Genomic DNA, 23,151 nt, shown 5'->3' with positions numbered 1-23,151 from the left:
ATTTTTGATCCTACCTACTCTTTGAAGGACCAATGAAAAAGTGTATCAACTATACGAACCAATTGCAATTATCAAAATTGGATAAAAATAAGATAATGACGATTATTAAGTAAAATGTTAAAGCCATGGTCCAAGAACATCTCAAGCTTAAATACAATTTTCTCCTAAATAAAACTACTCATATCCATGAGAACATTATCTGAGATTTTTTTGTACCTTATCAAAATCCGGTAAATTTCTTCAAAGGCTGGTTTCTATACAAAAAAAGATATTTCGTAAAATTGTAAAGTCTTAATTCTCACTTGGGACTTATGTAGTGATTGTAAATCGTATTACCCACTAAAAAGTTCACAAAAGTTTGTACTTTTTTATAAACATTTTCCATAACGTGATCACTTGATGAGCATTTCTTGTTCTTTTACAAACATTTGTTCGTACATTTTAGTCTGTCTGACAAAACTTTAACGAATTTTAAAGAACTTTAACCAACGAACAACAGATAAAATTTCACGAACATTTTTCTATGTGTTTATGAACATTTATGAAGAAATGTTTTAAGAGAACAAAAAAATGCTCATCAAGTGATCATGTTCCGAATAATGTTTGTGAAAAAAATACAAACTTTTACGAACTTTTTGATGGGTTATATGCTTAAAGAGCTTTTTGTCAGTCCCCAGTAGGAATCCACAAACATTTACGAACAATTTTGCTAAATAATTTTTCTGTGTAGGCTAAATTAAGCTAATTCAAAACATACTCTAAATGGAAATTTTTCGCTACTCCAAATGGAAACGTCATTGTTTTCGTAATAAATACTGTACTAAATTATTATATTTATATATTTTCTATACCACGGTTTCATTATTTAGTTAATTTTGCTCAAAATAAATCGAAAATCCGTTCCTATTCATAAATTTTAATTTGTTAATTTCTTAGAAAAATTAAAAGTGTAGCTTTTCACCATCGAATTTTTCATCGATCGACCATGTGTTGACTGTTGTTTACTCGTTTTGTTTAACATTTATGTCATATTTCTGGCTAATTTTAGTTAAATTAAAAGCTAATCTTTATTGTTTACCGCACGTGAAGTTTTCAAATGAAATAATTACCTATTTCGTGAACAAAAAAGGTTTTTCTGAAGTGTCTGCTTCAATAGGAAACTCCGGAAATATGATTTTTTGGAGAGATTTTCTTATTGTTTTAGATGGGAAAGGAGAAAAGGAATAAGAACAAATCCTGCGCTCAAGAGCAACTCAACAAGGTTTTTGAAGCCTTTCGTCGCGGTTTCATTTACACTGTTAGTCTCCAATTAGAAACTTTCCCTTGTCTCCATTTGGATTAATTTGTTTCCAATAGAAGCATTTTGCATTTGCGTGTTTTTCTTGTATTTAAGAAGTTTTCAAATTATAACTAAAGAATTTTCACTAAACAGTAACATTCTAGAAGAGTCAAGAAGCAAATTTATGTAATTCTCTTCAGAAAAAATATGAACTTAATGTGTTGAACCCTCTATCAAAGTTAAAGCGTCTGGAAATGGTTTTGAATTAGGACATTCACCCTAGTAAAAAAGATGATACATATTTTTCATTTTCACAAAATTGTTTTGAAGCGACTCAAAATCTAATCTCTTAAAATTATAAATATTTGAAAAGCGCTTACGCGACTCAGAACAAGAGGCATAGGCCAGTCTTGTACACGGAATTGAACAATATACACACGAAGAAAAACCACCAGATCCTATATTTTAACTAGAGTTTCGTATATTCTGTATAGAGGAATATGTCCTCGACAAATTTTCAACAAACAATTGTCAAACTTTATTTTGAATTAAGCCAAATGCTCATCTGAATTACCTTCGAAACGTATCTGACAATTTAAAAATCGTAATAAGTAAAAAGAAAAATAAAGGAGAATCTTCTTAGAGAATATTCACTTCCAAATTTTGAAGGGTCACTGAATACCGAAAGCCGATATCTCAAACCGTTTGGCCTAATATACTGTTAACACATATACGAACAAGAGAAACATTGGATTATATTGCTTTCTCTTTGAGTTCGAGCAATAAAATCAAGAATAAAATCCGGGATCTTACATCTTACGCTTTTTCCAGAAATGTGATAACCTTACGAAAACCGCATCAATCTGCGTAAATTTGATATCTTCTCTGTTTTGTATTTGTTATTACTCCAAAAAAGACAATAATACACATAATGAAATGTGCTAAAGTGTTAACTTTTGGCTGTTTTTCTAATTATCTTTCTTTTTCAGTTTACTCGCTCTCTAAGGTTTGCAAAGGGCTCAAATTTCAACCGATTTTATCAATATATGACAAACTTTTCACCAAAATATCTGAAATAATTGAAACCGGAAAAGAATTAATACAAGACCGGTAACACAATTTCCAATGAATATTCAATTATTTTTGCGCTATGTTTTCATTTAAGTTTATTAAGAACTTCTTATGACTTTAAACATTCTGCCAATTTCCCTTACCCAATCTCTTTTTATTGTTTTTTCATCTAATTTCATTGTATCATTCTTGTTTTTCACAGACTGTCTGGAAATAAATGCTGTCCGCGTATTAATTGCTCGCATGAAGAGTGATTTGTCATCTAATTGCCTTGGACGCTTTGGAGAACAAAGTGAGAAAAGAACTCAGAGATTTTTTATAAATATTATGCTATCTCTCGTAGATTAACGTGACAAAAGATTATATGAGAGATCATAAATACAGAAAAATATGACATATTTTATGGTACCAAGTTTTAATGCGCATTTCCCCAAAATCACCCTCTGTCTCAATGGGTTGACTGAAAGGTTTCCGGAACAACAAAATTTAACGATAAAATAATAGATTTACAGCCGTTTATTATTTAGTATCACTTTTCTTATGATTCAGTGCTGAGTATCATTTCCTCTGGCAATTTTTATTTATCTTAAAAGCCAAATGAATTTGACTTATTAGTATTAGAGTGCATAAAATAGGAATTATAAAAATTCATGCAATGATTTAAGTGTTATTCCAATGAAAAAAAAACATGTTCTTTTTAGCACTTTACTGTTCTCAAGTGCATCTGCATTATCGACTTTTCTTTGTTTTGGCTCCTGTCTTGACTGTTTTCCCCAAAGAAAAGTCGATAATGCAGATGCACTTGAGAACAGTTAAGTCCTAAAAAACATGTTCATATTTCATTAGAATAACACCATAAGTTCTTTATTGAAAAAGTTTAGAGGTAATGGATTTTAATTTAAATCTAATAATTTTACTAGAACGAGATGTGCTGTTTCGAAATCAGTCGTTAGCAGATTCTTCCAATAAGGGATCAATAATAATGATATCACATTGTAAGATTGTAATTAAATATTGCAATACGAAAGAACCAGGCGATCTTCGAAGACCGAAAATCGATATCTCATATTATTTGACCCCAAGGCCAAAAGAATAAAATTGGGAAAATTAATAGAAATATTAGATAAAATAAATTTAAAAAAAAACGATACCTTACGACTTTACGGATTTATTAAAGAATGGAAACTTTTCAGCGGATTGCAAATTTCAAGACTATTCAAAAAATCCAAATTCGAACAATTTTGTTGAAAACTAGATTTCTTTGATTTGACCTTGAAAAATTCTATGTAAAAAATTTTATAATACAGGGGACTAACTCAAGCAAGTTGATCCCTTGTCATTCTAATTTCAGCAAAATTTGCACATCATTTAGAACGACAGGGAGCTAACTCATTAAAAAACATATTTTGAAAGGTAGAAATGTAAAAGTTTCGATGTTTATATCAGTGTTCATACAAAGAGAAAAGAAATAAATTGTTTTTGTTCAGTCATTAAATTGAGATACTTATTTACAAAAAGTTGAATCTTTCATGCTGTCTCCTGAAAAATGGCCGAAAGTTAGTTGGCCCCTTGTAATTCCCAAGGAGCGATATATTAGATGAGATCATATATTCTGTCAGTAGAAGAGGTAAAAAGTTTGGAGTGGTATATCTCAGCTCCTGATGAACATAATTGGATGAGTGAACTATTGTTGGAAAGCTTGGTTCATTAGCTTTCAGAATCTGGTATATGTAATTGGCTATGGGTAAATCATGGTCATCCAGAACCATTTATGTCGAAGATGACACTTTTTGCAGCGTCATTTTTGACCATCTACTGCTGGGACCAGGAGTGACCCAAAATTCTCGCACTTGGACTGTTCGTTAAAGAAACTCAAAGGGTATAATTTGTGGAAGAAACTTTTTTTTTGGACGTCTTACTTTTTTTTATTCATCGACTTTTGCAATAATTTTAACATTTTATACGCATAGAAAAAAATGACAGAAATCCTTCTATCTCATTTTCTGGACAAACTAATGAAGATATCGACTTGGAATGTTCTAAGTACTCCCCCATAAGTTGATCCAAGGAATCCAAATATCATATCAATTTCATCCCCACGTCTATCCTTCCCCTCTAGAAACCACTCTTTTAGGATTTTTGTAATTTTTTCCTTGCGTGTAAAATGTTAAAATTCTTGCAAAAGTCGATGAATAAAAAAAAGTAAGACGTCCAAAAAAAAAGTTTCTTCCACAAATTATACCCTTTGAGTTCCTCTAACGAACAGTCCAAGTGCGAGAATTGTGGGTCACTCCTGGTCCCAGCAGTAGATGGTCAAAAATGACGCTGCAAAAAGTGTCTTCTTCGACATAAATGGTTCTGGATGACCATGATTTACCCATAGCCAATTACATATACCAGATTCTGAAATCTAATGAACCAAGCTTTCCAACAATAGTTCACTCATCCAATTATGTTCATCAGGAGCTGAGATATACCACTCCAAACTTTTTACCTCTTCTACTGACAGAATATATGATCTCATCTAATATTAATGGCATTGAATAAACGAACAGTAAAAAGTCAAATTTGGTCAGCGTAAAATTCGAAATGATCAGTAAAAAAATTTTAAAAAATTAGGGCAGTAAAAAGTAAAAAAAATAGCAATACTTTATTAAAAGGGGTCAGAAAAAATTAAAAGCGGTCAGTAAAAAGTGAAACATGATCAGCAAAAAAAAGTGATTAGAAAAAAATAAAACATGATCAGTAAAAAGTAAAAGATGATCGAATCAGTAAAAAATTAACAGTGGTTAGTAAAAAACAAAAAGTAATCAGCAAAAAATTAAAACCATTTTATTTCTAACTGCTCATTTTTTTAATTTTTTACTGACCACTTTTTATTTTTTACTGACCACTTTATTTTCTACTGACCATATTTTATTTTTTACTGCTCATTTTGTATTTTTTTGCTGACCATTTTTTATATTTTACTGACCCCATTTTATTCTTTACTGATCAACTCGAATATTTCTACTGATCGATTCGAAGTTTTACTGACCAAATTTTACTTTTTACTGACAAAAATTAATATTTTTACTGATCATTTCGAATTATTTGCTGATCAAATTTAATTTTTTGCTGACCACTTTTAACTTTTTACTGCTCATTTATTTTTTCCTTATATTAATTAAGTCATTGGTGAAAACGGATTGAATTAAAGAAAGAATTAGTTAAAAGAAAAGAGGCTGCAGCAGAGGTTGGTAATTTTGGTAATAATGAAAAATGGTAAAATAAAAAAGTAAAATCGATAAAGGGATTGAAAATAAATGAAAGTTAAGTGAAATATTTATCGGCAAAGGGAATATTCAGAAGTAATGAAACCAATTTACTTACCAAATTTACTAATTTAAGTAAGTAAACAAGTCAAATCCACATTTATTTGATTATATTTTTCTGTATTTGCAATTACAATAGCTTTATGTAGTCATTCTTAAATCCTAAAACCCTAGACTTTTGGGCTTTCTAACTAGAATGTATAATGTCGATAAATTCACATATTAAAGTTTCCCATCAATTAGCTGTGATTCCTTCATAATCCCAGTTTTTTTTTTGTGATGAAAATCAGTGAACCATTTACGACCGAATTCATTATAACCCCATTATGAGCAATCACAAAAATCTACTAAAACGGTTTTATTCGGTTTTATATTGTATTAAAAATTTGGAATATTGATTTCAAGGCCAAAATACTCATTGAAATTCAATTCAAACACCTTTGCTGTAAGGCCTTCTTGAAACCTTTCAAATATGCTTCTATACTCGAAAATCCAACAATCCGTTTTCGAAATATAACACTTTAAAATATTGTTTTAACGTTCCGTGTAAAGCGGTCTTCAGACTGGAGGTTCAGCCTTAGTTTTAGCTCAGTTTCACAAAGTCCAGAATTTCTAAGCAGCCAAACGTTGTGATTTTTCAAAGTCTTTGCTTTTAAAAAAATCATAAATCAAGGTTTTGGCAAAAATCTTGCTTATTGAGGCATTAACCATTAGGCCATGAGGATAAACCTTATGTCTGAAGCGAGTTTAATAACTTTAATTTCAAACAAAACCGATTTAGGTAACTAGTAAATCATCAAATTTTTTTTTTGTACTTTTAATGAATAAATTATTAATTTTTCTACAACTATATGTATATTTACAATTCAAGGAAAGATATCAATGTAAATTTTTGAGCAGATCTAAAAGCTACAATAACTGCCCAAAATTAAAAAATATAAACGTAAAATTCTTTTGCAGTAAAAGCTTAATCAAATAGCAGATATCTGTTAAAGTCTATTCCCCTATCTAAATTCTTTCGGTGAAAATCCCTTTAACTTCAAAAAAGTGAAACCATTCAATTGTAATTGTAACTCGTCTTTATTCTCTTATTCGACTAAAAAGAGTTTGTACAATTAGTAAAGGGATGATATTAATAAAAAGGCATTGGAGCGGGCTGTGGAACGTACTTAAATCGCATGATCTCGAGATTTCGGTTTATAAATCGCAAAATCACGCGATTTCACGATAAATCCTAATTTGTCCCTTGAATTTGAGGTTATGTTAAGTATAACCTAAAAAACCTAAGAAGAGATTGTTGTGTTTAACCATCGCTTAGATTAAATTTAGCCTAAAAAATACCTGACTGTCCTGACTGAAAACCATACTAAGAAAAACGATTTACATTGTTTGTAGTTAGAAATGGAACTTCGGTGGCTAAAATTCGTTAAGTTTCTCAGACACAGAGACTCATCAAAAATTATGATCGTCTTTTTTTTAATTCATACGTGTTTAAATTGTTCTAAAATTGTAATAAATCTTGGAAACTGTTGTAAAATTTCCGTGACAATATGAATTTTCGAGGTTACGTCAAATATAACCTTAAATTTGCTTTATGTAACGATTGACTTAGGTTCATTATAGAGCAGAAGCAGCCACCTTTATGTGAGATATTTATAAGGAGATCGAAGACTTCTACTAACACTTAAACCCAATATTATTAGTATATAACCTCAAAAATGTCTTTATAAGACCCTAATACGTTTCAATCCTTTAACAGAATAATTTGTTTTATTCTAACCTTAAATTTCCCATTTCTCTGAGGGATTTTGTAAGTGATTTCTTGAAATGCAGAAATATATTCTGTCAGGACGTACTGTTCTAGAGAAAAATCAGGTTAATTTTTGATTTTTGAAATAACTGAGCATTTTCATATAACTTAAAACGTAAAAAAAACTCAGATTTCAATCATTTCAATAATTGGCTTTAGTAGAAAAACTTTGCTAAAAGACTGCATTCTTTTATTTAACCAAAAGGTTTATCTGAAAACTTGGTTATGTTAAGTTTAACCTTAAATTCAAATATGTGCGACCTTATAAACTGCAGTGTAAATGAATGATTGAGATTTTTGATCAATATTGAAGCCATGAAAAAATGAGCTACAAATTCAATTTCAACAAATAGAGCGCAATGAGATGCATAACCTCAAATTTTAGGATAACTTCTTTATCAAATTAGTAATTTAAAAAAGTTTGAAGATGCTTCATTTCTTCTGAAATGGATAAGTTTACAAAAATAATTCCTTAAGTTCGGAGAATTCTGGTATTTCGTCAATTTGTTTAACTTTTTTTTGGGGTTATATTCACCATAACCTTGCATTTCTAACTTTTTTTTACATTTAATAAAAGTGAATTGTTCAAGTAGAATTCAAAATATGCACAGAATATCTACCCTTCTGCATAAATCCGCAGAAAAATCTACGTGAATGTTTTCCAAAGGACTTCAATCCCAAAAAATTAAAATATTGTAAGGTTAGAATGAAATACTTTCAAACTTAAAGATAAAAAGAAGTCTTCAAGTCACTCCATTTCCCTCTGAAATGGATAAATTTTAAAAATTGTTGCTTCACTTCGGAGAATTCTGATATTTCTTCCATTTGGGTATTTTTCAAGGTTATATTTAACATAACCTCACATCCTTAATTTTTTTTTACCTGTAATAAAAATCGGGAGAGTTCAAAGAAAATTAAACAGAGGACATCTACCTCTCTGCATTAGTCCACAGATAAATCTGTGTCAATTCGATCCAAGAGAATTAGGCCTAATTAATTAATATATCGTAGAGTTAAAATTATGCAATTTAGAATTTAAAAAAAAACTTCAAGATGGTCTATTTTTCTCTGATTATGGGCTATTTTGTGAAAGTAATTCCTTAAGCCCGGGAAATTCTCATAATTTTTTCCATTTGTATGACTTTTTTTTTTAAAGGTTATGTTCACCATAACCTCACATTCCTAACTTTTTTTCTTAGCCTGTAATAGAAATCCATAAATTTCAAGTAGAAGTAAGTAGAAAATATATATTTATCTGCATAAGTCCACAGATAAATCTGAGTTAATTTTTTTTCAAGACAATTTAGGCCTAATAACTTAGACTTAAAATATCATAAGGTTAGAATTAATGCATTTTAGAATAAAAACAAAGCTTTGAGTTCTACCAGTTCCACCATTTCCCACACTAAGAAATAAATTTAAAAATAATTGCTTAAGTCTAAAGAATTCTGATCATTTCTTCCATTTTCATAACTGTGAGGTTATGTCCACCATAACCTCAAATTCCTAACTATTTTTTGTACTTATAATAGAAATCTATAAATTCCAACTACAATTGCAGTAGAGTTCCTCAAATTTGAACATTTGGAGGGTATAGATGACATTTCCCACACCTCAAATTTGAACAATATTTTCAAAAACGTAACGGAATTTATGTGAAATGCACTTTCCTTTTTATGTGAAATACCTTACTTTTTATGTGAAATAACTTTAGAGAATATTATCAATGTAATTTGTTGTGAAATTAATGGAATTTGTTGCGGAAGCTAATATAATACAATAATATTGAGGAAACACCAGAGAAAAATGGTTCTTATTCAAATTTGACGCAAAACTTTCTTCATATAACCTCAAATTTTGCACTTTTGAATTCAACCGTCGTCGTTTAAATTTGAGGAGTTAAAATTTGAGGAACTCGACTGTAAGTTTGGAATATCCTGTGCATAAATCCACAGATAAATCTGTGTGCATTCGTTGCAAGAGAATATTTAGGCCCAATAAATTAAAATATTTTAAGGTTAGAATGCAATACTTTCAAAAACAAATAAAAAGAGGACTTTAAGTTGCTCCATTTCCCACACAAAACATAAATGATTTCAAAAATAATTGCTTGAGTCCGAAGAATTCTCATTATTACTTGAATTTTCATTATGTTTTTTAAGGTTATATTCACCATAACCTCAAAATTATGACTATTTTTCTGCTTGTTCAAATCAACAAAGTTTAAATAAAAAAATAAGTAGAGAATATCTACCCCTGTGCATAAATCCTCAGATAAATCTCTGTGAACTGGTTCAAATTTTGGTTCTTATAAATTAAAATTAAAAGATCAAAGGTATTGCAAGGGCCTCGGCAGACTTGAGGATTAGCCGAGAGATAGCTTAGCGTAATTATATTCAAAATAATGATTAAACTGCATTTCCATAATTTTCCACTAAGTCGTCTTTCGGATTAAGTCGTAAGTGTGTTTAGGGCATAAGGTTAGAATGAAGTGTTTTTAAATTTTTAAAGATTATTATTATTAATCGTGTTGAGGCTTAAAAAAATAAATATGTCTTGCCCAAAAAGATAAAAATTAGGCTTTAAATTGCTCCAATTCCCTCTGAAATGGATAAATTTTGCTTAAAAAGAGCAAAAACTTTTTTAAGGTTATGTTCACCGTAACCCCCATAACCTCAAAATCCTAATGAACTTTTTACCTTAAAAAAAATCTAGAATTTCAAGGGAAACTATCTGGATAGGTAGCTTTTCTCTCCAAAACGTTCCAAGGGAATTATAGGCCCATCTACAATATTTTTTTCGAGTTCCGGAAGATGGTTCACAAACTTCAATGAAAGAATCACAGCTCCCATAAGCTCAAATAAGCTTACCACTAGTTTTACTAATTTCCCTCTGTGATTAGGACACCCGGACTGTTTTCCTAGGCTTCTAGAGTCCAGGAATTAACAAAGATGGTAAATGTAAGTGAAGATCTTACCTTGAAATCACAAAACGACGAGGCTTTCAGAGCCACTCACGACATTTAAACGGTAAAAGGGCGACATTTGAGAGGATTCCGCTTCAATTTGGAGCCCTCTGGCTCTGACACACCCTGGCCACGGAATTCCGTTCCTGCTCCATCTCCTGCTGATCCAGGAGATTGTTCAGGGTCTGCAGGAAGATCTCCTTGAGGCGTCGACGTCGATGTGGAGCCAGTTTCTTGATGTCCTCATCGAGACTCTGGAAAAACAGTTGATCGTAGTTTCCGACTTGTGGCACGCCACTGGAGTGTCCGGCTGCCTCGTCGAAGAGACATGTTGAGGCATAGGAATCCTCAGGGAAGGATTTCTCTCCGAATTTTCCGGGAGTTTCTGTATCTTCAGCACAGAGTCTGCTTTTCTTCTCCACTGACACTTCCTCAACTTCCCCATCGCTCTCGCCACTCTGGGATTCTTGCTTCATCACCACGAGTGGGATTTCAGGGTAGGACGGTAGCCTCTTCATTCCTCCTGCATCCGGGAGGGACTTGTCGCTAAAAAAGGGGAGCCTTTGATGAAGGCTTCTGGGCAGGGAAGTTTCTGGGACTTACCTTGATATCTCTGCGTTTTCTGGAAGTGTGAGGACACCTCGAAGGAAGTTCAGGGAATCCATCATGTACCACTTCTTCCTGCGACGTCCGGAAGCCCCAAAAGGCATCCTCTCGTGCTTCAAAGCTCTCATAAATTGACTCCTCAGGGAGTTCCACTTTGTCCTGACTTCTGGGACTGCAAAGGGAAAAGGGGCTTCTGTACCAGGAACCAAGGGATATCAGGGACATTGTCAACTCACTGGACAGCTGCATGACATTGGAGATTTGTGCCCAGAGGCCATCGATGTGGGCTCTGTCGTTGTACAGATGCGAATTCATGTCATAGAGCTCCGGATGTGGCTTTACCAGTTTTATCAGTTGCTCGGAGATCTTCACGTGTGACTCCATCAGCCTGTACCTGTCCATGGTGACGTGTTGAGGATGAAAATTACTTGAGATTGAGATTGAACTGTCCAGTCGCCCACAGAGTTCTTTTGCGCGACGAAAAACCTCCTCCCGAGCACACAAACCGATTTGTTGCGAAGTGAACGTGTGTCGGTCCGTGTTCACAAACATGTTCACGGGGGCACTTTTTGTCTTTCCCCGTTCCTGTGGCAGTGTGAGTGTTGCGCAGACCGATATCACGGATTTCTCGCGCAAATCTCTCACTCTCCTCCCTGGATTTGTTTACACAAAAAGCTGTTTACTTGGTTCACTGATTATCAGCCTTTTCACCTAAATTTTCTTAATTTTCACCGCTTTTTCGCAGAAAAATTCAATTGACAAAAACTTCACTGAACCTCAAAATTTATAGAAATTGTTTTCAACAGGTTTGCAATGGAATTTTGTACTGACACTTTTTGTTTTTCACTGGAAAAACTTCAAAAGTTACTTTTTTTATATTTTTAAGGTCTTTTAAAAGAAAATTACAGTTTTTTCTAAGGAAAATTTAACAATAATAAACGCAAAAAACGAATCAAAACAAAAGTGGTGAATATAAAACAGCCGTTACATTTGAAAGTGGTGAGTTTTGTACTTCATCAAAATAGGTCACAGATATTGTATTTCATTCAGTAATTTTATTTTATTTAACTAAAGGGAGGAGTGAAATGAGGGTCATGTTAATATTCCTTAGTTTAACATAATTGGAAGGGGGGTCGTCCAAAGAATCTAAGTCGATATCTCTAACCCATGAAGAGAAAAATTAGTTAGAAAAGAGAATTAGAGAAGAGAGAATTAGAAAAATTTAATTAATTTATTTATTTTGTTATAATTAGTATACTAAAAAAAGTCTAAAAGAATTTCTGCTTAATAGTGTTAATTTATTATAAATTTCAATAATTAAATTAAACACAGGGTGGAGTAAGTACTTTTGGCCACTTTAAGGTTTCATGTGCTTGTAATTTTGTACAAAGATACCTTAAAGCCGTTTCTTCCTAATAATCCAAGAGAATTCCCAATATTTTTGGATATTTTAGTGAAAAATACATTTTATGCAATTATGCATGTTTCAGTACTTTTGGAAACTTTGTAAGCACTTTTGGCCACTTGTTTCCAATAGAATTTTAATAAAATAACAGAAGAAATAGCTTTCGAAAACTTTCACAAATACACAGCACAAGCCAAATCTTATTTAACACCAATTTTATGTGATTATTAGAGTATTTTAAACGACTTTTTGAAAATTTTCTATTTGATGTAAAAATCAGTCAAAAGTCACGATTCTTTTTACTAAAATCCGTAAGGTGCGCTACGTGTAGAATGTATGGCCAAAGGTATTTACACAGCCGAAAAAAGTAAGCACTATTATCCACATCCGATTTTCATTTAATTTGTTAAAAAATCTTCTTGAGGATGATATCACAATAAAATTTACAGCGCGATGCAACTTTACAGATCTCGTCTATTAGTCTATTAACTTAAGAGATTTGCAATGCAACTTTATGAACGAGATGTCAAATCTCGTAATTTTATTGACAGGCTCTGTTCAGAACGAGATTTTATATGAACGAGATTTGCGATGCAACCCTGAGTGATGAATTTTATAAAATATGAATTCCAACCTCAAAACGTCTCATCTCTTATGGACACTTTCAGAGGTGCCGCAAAGTACGAGATTTTCTGTTTTTGTGTGATTTTCGAGAGGAAAATTTAAGGAATGGTTTTCTTAAGAATCATTTTATTTATTTGAAGTTGAAAAATCTTTAATTCATTAAAATACTTTTTTTCTTGGAAAATACAATATATATCTTCTTCTTAGAAAATAATGTCTTCGGCGGTAGAAAATTTTAAAATGTTTAAAATCCTTTTCTTAATACAATTTACACACTGCCAGTGAAATATTTGTCCAATCTTCGACAGATTATTCTTCAGAACGAGTTATTTTTGTAGGGACGTCCTCTTTACCTGTGTCACACAAAGTTTTTATCCAATCTTCTCCGTTACCTATTGTATCCTATTGGATCATACAGACACATCTTTTGATAAAGTTTCTGATGAAATGGATGTAAGCTTTGCCTGGAAGTTGTGCTCTACAAAGACAAGAAACACCTCCGGGTTGATCTTGACTTCCGTTTGATCCCTGTAGATATCTCTTCTGTAAAAGAATTTGAACATCAGGAAATATCTAAAGTCAGCTTTTGATTGTGATTTCTTGACCTCAAAGAATTATTACTTACCAATAAACGCACCTTTTTTGCACATTCCTTTGGCCATCGTGTCCTCAGAATCAACGTTTTCAATAAAAATATTATATTTTCCACTTTTTTTCTTCCCGCCTTCTGCTTTTCAAAAAGGAAAATAACGCGGAAACTAAATGACACCCAAAGCTTGCATGGTAGTCTCGTTCAAATAAATTCACCTTTATAGAACTTAATCTTGCATACCAAATTCTTATAATTCAAAATTTAACATCTTATCTTATAAGATACGAAAATAATGTTGCATCGCTATGTAAGTTTACATTAGAGGTGTGGAAGAACCGTTGGTACCGAATAAACGTCAAAATAAGTTTGCTCAGGTAGCGTTTTGACGGTTTTGACCATTGACGAACAAGCTTTATTTGACGTTTTTTCGGTTTCAAACGGTTCTTGCACACCTCTGGTTTACATACTCATATTAATGGTAAATTTAGTGAAAACTCCTAAATAATGTAAAATCACTTCATGACGACAGACCATGGCAAATTTGAGCATACAGTAGACTCTCCCAAATTCGGGCATTTTGGACCGAAACGTCAACCGAATTAGAGATAAATTCGGGCAGCTAATTGTTTCAAATGCGACGATTTTTTGTTCATCTGCATACTCATATTGAGTTTATATGCTCATTGTTAATTATAAATTTCAAAAAACCTCTTAATAATGCAAAATCACATTAAAGCTAAGACAATTCATGACAAATTTGAGCAGATTTGCTTCATTTGATAATCATAATCGAACTTGAAAAATGTCAACAAATAAACTTTTTTCGAATTTAACTGCCGCCCGAATTATAAAGTAGCCCGATCTTAAAAGAGCCGAATTTGCGAGAGTCTACTGTATTTCCTTCATTTGATACATAATCATAACTTGAAAATTGACAACAAACTTTTTTCAAATGTAACTGTTGTCTGAATTAAAAAGTAGCCCGAAAAGAGCCGAATTACCCAATAAGCAAAACTTGGCCAAATCGTCGAAATTAAATCGAAATCTCTGAATCTATCGGGCGTATTTCGACAATATTTTGTCAAATTTTCGAATTGGTCAGAAAATGCTCTTTGGGTAGCGTGAGTCTTCTACTGTATTTTTCAAAAACCATTATTAATATTTTTAATTAATAATGAGTAATCGCATTTACGCAATTTTAGCATAAATAAACGTGTTTTTGTGGGTGAACCGATATAACTTTTATTTCTTGTTTTATTTTTAATTAGTGAAAACGGTGAAAATCTATCAATTGAACTAAAAACGCAAAATGATTGGAAAGCAAGAAAAGCACGTTTTTTTTAGGTGGCCATAGTTTGAATCACACTGCGTGCAAGGTTGCTTGGGTATACACCACGTGCGTTTTCAGTGCTAAATGTTTTCATCTCGCGCGTGCTTCCATGTGTTCGAATTGTGAGTGAAAATCGCTGGAAATACCATGGAGAGCGCCCCAAAACCCAACACAAAACCCAGATTGACAAATTCCCAACCACAATTCCGGGAAATCAAGAAGGGACAAAATGAGGTAAGATGAAAAATCACCGGGTAAAGTTCTTTGGATGGAAATTAGGGTTATGTTTCTCCGGGCAGATTCTTAAGATTATGGGGGCTCCACATATTGAGTCCTTCAACTACATGGTGGATGAGGGTCTGGCGGATTGTGTGAAGAACCTGCAGCCGGTGGAATTTGAGCTGCCCAGCAAGGACAGAGTGATGCTCAGGATTGAAAATTTCACGCTGTCCAATCCAGTTGTGCCCCAAACTGTCATTGATGCCCGGACACGGCGGATCTATCCGATGGAATGTCGTCAGAGGAATGCCACGTACCGAGGGCAGTGCTATTTGCGGCTGGCATGGTCGGTGAATGGCTTGCCAAAGCCACCAATTGACAAAGATGTTGGAGAATTGCCGATAATGCTGCAATCGAAGCTCTGCAATCTGAGCAGGATGAATCCTGGACAATTGGTGAAGGTGGGAGAGCATGAGAATGAATGGGGTGGTTATTTTGTGGTGAAGGGCAATGAGAGGCTTATTCGGATGCTGATACAGACACGGAAAAACTATCCGATAGCTTTGAAGAGAGGCTCGTGGAGGGATCGTGGGAAGTTGTTCAGTGACGTTGGGGTTATTATTCGATCGGAAATGCCTGATCACACGACCACGAATAATGTGCTGCATTTTTTGAACAATGGAACAGCCAAGTTTATGCTGTCGTATCAGAAGGCTATGTCGTATCTTCCGGTGATGATGCTCCTGAAGGCTCTGATGCCAGTAACTGATCTTCAGATCTATCAATCCTGCATCCGGGGCTATGAGGATGATTTGTACTATTGCGGTTGTGTCCAGAGCATGCTGAGAGATTTGCAGGATGAAGGTCTCCATACGCACGAGGAGTGCTTGGAATTCCTGGGAAAGGTGTTCAGGAAGAGACTGAATAAACACTACGCCACGTGGATGTCGGATATCGAAGTGGGACAGTATCTGCTGAAGCAGACACTCCTAATTCATCTCACGGAGAACAAGGACAAATTCCACATGATCTGCCTGATGATCCAGAAACTCTTCCAGGCTGCCCAGGACAAAATTGTAGCCGAGGGAGCTGACAGTACAATGATGCACGAGGTGCTCCTGGGTGGTCATCTCATCCAGATGATGCTGAAAGATCGACTGCAGCAGTATCTGATATCCCTGCAATTCAACATCCTAAAAAGAGCCAATATGACTGGCTTCACTCTCAGTCAGTCGGAAATGATGATGGCCATGAAGTACTGTGGCAGCTTCACGAGGCAATTTGAGAATTTCCTAGCCACAGGAACACTCAATAGTTCCGGAAATCTCGGGCTGCAGCAGACTTCCGGCTTAGTCATAATGGCAGAGAACATCAACCGGATGCGCTACATGTCTCACTTCCGGGCAATCCATCGAGGAGCATTCTTCACGGAGATGCGCACAACTGACGTCCGGAAACTCCTTCCGGACGCCTGGGGCTTCATCTGTCCCGTACACACGCCTGACGGTACTCCCTGTGGCCTCCTGAATCACCTGACCATCAACTGCACAGTCTCCCGGGCACCAAAGCTCAATGACCATCAAAGAGTCGAACAAGAACTGCTAAAACTCGGAATGACGGGCATAGACAATGCCTTCGTGGGAAATGCCAAGAGCATGCTGACAGTGATCCTCGAAGGAAGATTACTAGGCTACGTGCAAGAAAACCAAGTCAGTAGGATTGTGGACAAGCTGAGGCTGAAGAAAGTGGCAGGAGATGTGATTCCCAACACACTGGAGATTGTCAGTGTTCCGAGGAAGCAAGGAGGACTCTTTCCCGGACTGTTTTTGTTCCTAGGAGCAGCCAGGATGATGCGTCCGGTGATTAATCTCATGGTCAACAAGGTAAGTGACATTTTATTAATCTTAGACAAAATATTTTTTGGATAAATTTTTAAAAAAAGATTATTAAAAAAAATTAAAAAAAATTACCCAAAATCCGAGGGGTAAGTCAATATAGAAACACAGATCCCTTGATCGAGAAATGGTTTTGGAAAGACGAAAACATTTCTATAAACATGGAAACACAATTTTCATCACAGCAAAAACAGAAAACTAAAGACAAAAACAATGTTTCACGATTTTTTTTTGCATTTTATGAAAAAAAAACAATCCAGGGTTAAATATTTTAAAAATCCATAGATGAATTATTAAAATAAATGAAGTTTTATTTTTGTTTTTTTATTAATAATTCATAGAAAAAAAATTAAAACTGTTTTTGAAATATTTAAAATTTTATTTAAATTAAGAAAAATAAAAGACATGACAAAGCGTCCTAGCTTCGCGGAATGCTCGAACTCACGAGATAGAGGTCACCGTGAATTAGCTTTTTGCATAATCTTTTGATATCACTGATCTACTAGAGTTCAAATTGATTCATATCACAAAAGCATTTGAAAATCAAAAAGTCAATACTTAACCGATTCATTACCGAAGAAGACCGATGCAGCCGGGTTCAAAATTTCAATACCTTTCCAAAAAATCCAAATTTAACCAAATCCGTTGAAAAATGAGCCCTCCAAAGTGGTTGACCTTTGACCTTCAATAATTCAAAATGGCGAATTTTCCGGTCATAGGTATGTTTGGGCGAAATGTTCGACTGGACTAGCTCTAAAACATATCCGAAAATAACTGAAAAAGCTTGGGCCAATTTTGAGAAAAACTAAAAAACATGGTTTTTGGAGGGGTTAGAGGGGGGGGGGGTGGGGCGGGGGAATAACAAACGTCGAGAGACTTTGTTTTTTTATTGGGGGTCATCGAAGACTGGAAGTCGATATCTCTTACCGTTTAAGCTCCAGAACAGTGACAAGTTTAAAAAAAGTCGATTATATAACTCGTCAGTTAAATCAGCATTTATCGTAACTTTATTTTTGCGATTTTGAGATATATACATATTTGGAATCAGCGTAATTTTGTTTATTAAACGCCATTGTGAAAAAGAAACTTTTATAAGCCCAATAAAAATTATTTTAAACAAAAATTATCGTAAGTGCCCTTAATTAAGAAAAATTTATCAGAATTTGTCGTAACTTCCATTTTTGGGGAAGTTACGACAAATTTTCATACAAAATTTTCAATAATCAGCATTTGCCGTAACTTCTTTTAGTCACTTGCGTGGCTTGTAATTTGCAGCAAAATTGCAATATTTCTCAATAAAACGTTTATAAACTCTTCCATATATCCAAAGACAGTGCGAATAGTGTAACATGGAATCATTTTAATTCAATATTTGCGAGAAAAAAGTGAGAAAAATCCCTCCCATCTGTCATTAATTCAAAACAAAACAAGCGACGTGGCGCACAAAATTTATTCAATAAAACTTATGAAATAAAAGCTTTTAGGGACAGGGATAAGAGTTTAATTGACTAATTTAGTCAAATAAAGGCGCTTATTATCACTAGAATAATTCAAATTGATATAATGCATTTTATGAAATTGTCGTAACTTCCAAGATCTCCATACATTGGAAGTTACGACTTTATAAAACGATGGAAGCTACGATAAAATATTATTGTGTTTCTTCTAACATACAGTGCCCGCTTTGTAATCCGGATGATTGGGAGACAATATGACAGATGTCCGCTACGTAATCCGGATGGATTTTTTGAATTAGTTCAACGTCTCGAAAATATATTACAAGGTTTTTTTTGTTGAATTAGAATAAAAGTTTTAAAGAAGATTAAAAAGACATAATTAGAAATTTTTATGCTATTTACTTCATTTTTAAACAAAAACATCGTAGGATAATTCATTTTCATTGGTGAAGACACATGCATGCATGACCTCAAAATTATTTTAAATGTAACCGTCGATAACTCGTCCGGATTACACCGATCCGGATTAGAGAGCGGGCACTGTATTTCTCAATATTGCAGCTTTTAAATAATTTTATAAAGGTTTTCTCGAGTTAACTTACAGTTTATTAGTGCCACTTTTATTATTTTGACTCAAAAGTATCGCATTCGGGGCTCATTTTTAAGAAAAATAATATTGAACTGAAAATTTTATCTCCTGAAAAGTTGTCAAAAGGAACTTACGACAAATGCTGATTTAACTGACGAACTGCTGTCTCTTTGAATTCGAGCAGTAAAAAAAAACTTTATTAAATTCTTTCATAGCTTCAATTTCTGCTTTTAAGATTTTTTTTCATGTTTTTAATTTAAAAAAAAAAGAATTCAATTTGATTTTTATTTTTTTTTATTTTACAATATTTTGCATAGGTTGATAATTTAATTAGGGTTATCTCAAATAAAAACAAATTAATTTATCTGAAACACATTTTAAATACATTTTTTTAAAGATATAAAAATTTAGAGTAATTACAGTAGACTCTCTCAAATTCGGGCATTTGGGACCGAAATGACAGCCGAATTAGAGATAAATTCGGGCCTCGAATTCTTTGAAATGTAACGATTTTTTGTTCTTCTGCATACAAATATTAAGTTTACATACTTATATTTATGGTAAAATTCGTTTTATGATTGAGCTGTGCATGATAAGGCCATTTAACGTTTTGTGATTGAGCTGTGCGTGATTTTAAGCGCCATCTTAACTGTTCAATGATTAAGTTGTGCGTGTTTTTAGGCGCATTCGTAACCGTTTTATGTTTGAGCTGTGCATATTTTTAAGCGCATTTTTAACAATTTTATGATTGAGCTGTGCGTGTTTTTAGGCGCAATCTTAACCTTTTTATGCTTAAGCTACACGTTTTGGTAATATATTGCGTCAAGTACGTCTGAATACTGCGTTCCTATCTCAGCCGTCTCAAGCATATCGCATTATTCTAGTGAGATACGATCTTCCACCTCTCTATTCCTTATACGCGCCCTTATTTTCCTTAATAGACTTCGTGAGACTGAGCGTCATGGATATCTGGCCTCTCGTGATAGATAAATAGAGTACCGATCAGGATCAGGGGACTTATAGTTCAGAAGAACCATTGTATTTATTAGAGATGTACAGTTCTCTAAGGGGTCAAATAGACTCAGGCTGATCTTCGGGAATATTTAGCCTTTATGAAAAGGGGGTCCCGGTCAAAATCCCGAAAGCCAAAATCCCGAACGCCAAAATCCCGAAAGCCAAAATCCCGAATAGGCCAAAATCCCGAAAGCCAAAATCCCGAATTCTTAAAAGTGTCATAGCTACTCCCACGATTGCACTCGCGCTTGCTGGAGGCAAAGGGAAATCTTCTGTGACTTGGGAAATTATTCTAAACATTTTCCTCCATATAATTAATTTCATCCCTTTTAGGATTTTAAAAATTCGGGATTTTGGCTTTCGGGATTTTGGCTGCCACCGATGAAAAAGACCTCAATTCGATGATCCCAAGCCCTCCTCGATGACAGTTTCGGGTAAACCTGTACTGTCAAATTTTATTTTACTCCGCAAAATCGAAGATTATAGGATGAAAAATCCAGGACTGGCGTTACATTTAGAATGGAACTTGGTTAGAACATTCTTTTTTCTCTCCTTTTTTTTGAAAAGAGAGAATCATCCCTTTTTATAAATATGCTTGTAATTCAATGGAACTGAACATATCCAAGAATCACAGAAAACATGCTAAAATCGGTCCCTTTACAATTTTCATCATGTCAGAATAAGAAAAGATGATAAAATACCATATTTCCAGCATCTTTATCATCTTGATAATTCCAATCTCGTACTTTTTTATCCAAGAAACAGTCTTGCATTTTTCGGATTCTTTGTGTATAATTAACAAACTTTTCACAGGTGGAATATGTGGGAACATTTGAGCAAGTCTTCATGGAGATTGCGATATGTCCGGAAGAGATTTATCCAGGAGTAACAACTCACATGGAACTCTCAAAGACTGCTTTTATGAGTAATCTGGCTAATTTGATTCCCATGCCGGATTGCAACCAATCCCCTAGAAATATGTATCAGTGTCAGATGGGGAAGCAAACGATGGGAACTCCTTGTCAGAATTACTTCCTCCAAGCAGCCACAAAGCTCTATCGGCTGCAAACGCCCTCGACGCCGTTATTCAGGCCTGTGCATCATGACAACATTGATATGGATGACTTTGCCATGGGCACGAATGCAATCGTGGCTGTTATCTCGTACACGGGATATGACATGGAGGATGCCATGATCATCAACAAAGCGGCTTATGAGAGAGGTCTGGCGCATGGAAGTATTCAGAAGAGTACGTTTGTGGATCTCAAAGAGGCAGATTTTTACTTTGCGCGCGATCCTCACAATCCAAAGTTAGCGCAAATTCTGGATACTGATGGATTCCCACATCCTGGAACAAAATTGAGCCACAAATCTCCATTTTACTGCTACTTCGACACGAACAAGGCAGTTTATGAGACTGTGCTGTACAAGGACAAGGAGGACTGCATTGTGGACAATGTGAGGATATGTGGGGGCTTTGTCAATAGTGCGCCCAAGCAGGCCTGTATCACAGTTAGAGTACAGAGGAATCCCTCGGTGGGAGACAAATTTGCCAGTAGAGCAGGGCAGAAGGGTATTTGCTCGCAGAAATGGCCAGATGTTGATCTGCCTTTCACGGAAAGTGGCTTAATTCCGGATATTGTGTTCAATCCTCATGGTTTTCCGTCTCGAATGACCATTGCTATGATGATTGAGATGATGGCGGGGAAGAGTGGAGCACTGCATGGTCTGGTGCACGATGCCACTCCGTTTAAGTTTACAGAGAAAGATACAGCAATTGATTACTTTGGACGACTCCTGGAGGCAGGAGGGTACAATTATTACGGAACTGAGAGGATGTATAGTGGCACAGATGGAAGGGAACTCAGAGCTGACATTTTCTTCGGAATCGTCCACTATCAGCGCCTGAGGCATATGGTATCGGACAAATGGCAAGTACGCGCGACAGGACCCGTTGATACCCTGACCCATCAGCCGGTGAAGGGTCGAAAGAGAGGCGGAGGAGTGAGATTCGGGGAGATGGAACGAGATAGTTTGATAGCGCACGGAGCATCCTTCCTACTGCACGATCGCCTGTTTCACAATTCCGACAAGGTTTCGGTGATTGTGTGCAGGAAATGTGGGAGCCTTCTCGGACCCATTATCAAAGTGGTCAGCAGGGATGGAGCAGGAGATTTGCAGAGTGCTCCCGCTACGTGCCTTCTCTGCGGAGATGGTACGAATATTGGACACATCCAGATTCCCTACATCTTTAAATTCCTGGTTACGCAACTCTGCTCGGTTAACATCAACGTGAAGCTAGATTTTACGGAGATTTAAGGATTATTTTTGTATATTTACTGAATAAATAGCTTTTTGATTATAGTAATACCTTTGAATGTTCCAGCAGTTTTGGAAAAGAAAGTTCTTAATCCGGCTTGAACGACCAAAATGTACATCTTACTGGGATTTCCACTTTGTTTCGTCGATTATTTCAGGTTTGTTAACTACATTCCTTACGAATTTTCGTAACAATCTTGCTTTTACGGGGAGGGATTGTTAGCCCCTCGTCCAATCGTCTCTAGAAGGAGAAGGACCTTCTTCTTCTATTTTATGTAAGGCTGTCGTACTCACTCGGGTCTCCATATAGCCACTTTTTCTCTCATACACTTTGACATTGTTGCAAACCCCCCTTGCAACTTTCTTCCCATATTCCAGTCCTACCTTCTTCCCACTCCCATTCCTTACTCCAATTTCCCTCATTCGCTAATTAATATATCGACAATTGAATAAAAATTTAGTCTTGCACAACCAGCCGCTTCATTCACTTCGTTGAGTTACAACATTTGACACCTTTGACACCCATCAATTCCCTTCCTCGCTACTAGCGCCACCTTCAACAACTAGGGGAAACTGGGGTACCACCAAACACTTTTGAAAGATGCGATTTTGACTGAATTTCCTAAGAAAACTGTGAATTTTAGAAAAATGTTGCTTACCCC

At 34.8% G+C, this 23,151-nt stretch overlaps 2 protein-coding genes across 3 annotated transcripts; one reads left to right on the top strand and one right to left on the bottom strand.

The window, feature by feature from the left end:
- Window positions 1–5,757: 5,757 nt before the first annotated feature.
- Window positions 5,758–11,994, bottom strand: LOC129806661 (uncharacterized). 2 transcript variants are annotated; one of them, XR_008752192.1, is made up of 4 exons: window positions 11,282–11,985; window positions 11,043–11,217; window positions 10,452–10,985; window positions 5,758–5,855 (listed from the first exon to the last, which is right to left on the bottom strand). XR_008752192.1 is itself a non-coding variant. In XM_055855423.1 (3 exons), the coding sequence occupies exons 1-3, from the start codon at window positions 11,595–11,597 to the stop codon at window positions 10,535–10,537; spliced, it is 942 nt and encodes a 313-aa protein (XP_055711398.1). In that variant the 5' UTR covers window positions 11,598–11,994; the 3' UTR covers window positions 5,758–10,534. The 2 variants fall into 2 exon arrangements, 1 of the variants encoding a protein (XP_055711398.1); XM_055855423.1 differs by having other exon boundaries at window positions 5,758–10,985; window positions 11,282–11,994.
- A 3,054-nt stretch (window positions 11,995–15,048) lies between these two features.
- LOC129806648 (DNA-directed RNA polymerase I subunit RPA2) lies at window positions 15,049–22,534 on the top strand. Its single transcript, XM_055855389.1, has 3 exons — window positions 15,049–15,230; window positions 15,296–17,098; window positions 20,984–22,534. Exons 1-3 carry the CDS (start codon window positions 15,144–15,146, stop codon window positions 22,487–22,489), a joined length of 3,396 nt encoding a protein of 1,131 aa, XP_055711364.1. The 5' UTR covers window positions 15,049–15,143; the 3' UTR covers window positions 22,490–22,534.
- The last annotated feature ends 617 nt before the right edge of the window (window positions 22,535–23,151 follow it).

Source organism: Phlebotomus papatasi, chromosome 3, assembly GCF_024763615.1.
Source record: "Phlebotomus papatasi isolate M1 chromosome 3, Ppap_2.1, whole genome shotgun sequence".
Taxonomy (NCBI): Eukaryota; Metazoa; Arthropoda; class Insecta; order Diptera; family Psychodidae; genus Phlebotomus; species Phlebotomus papatasi.
This window is presented reverse-complemented; position numbering and strand designations above follow the sequence as displayed.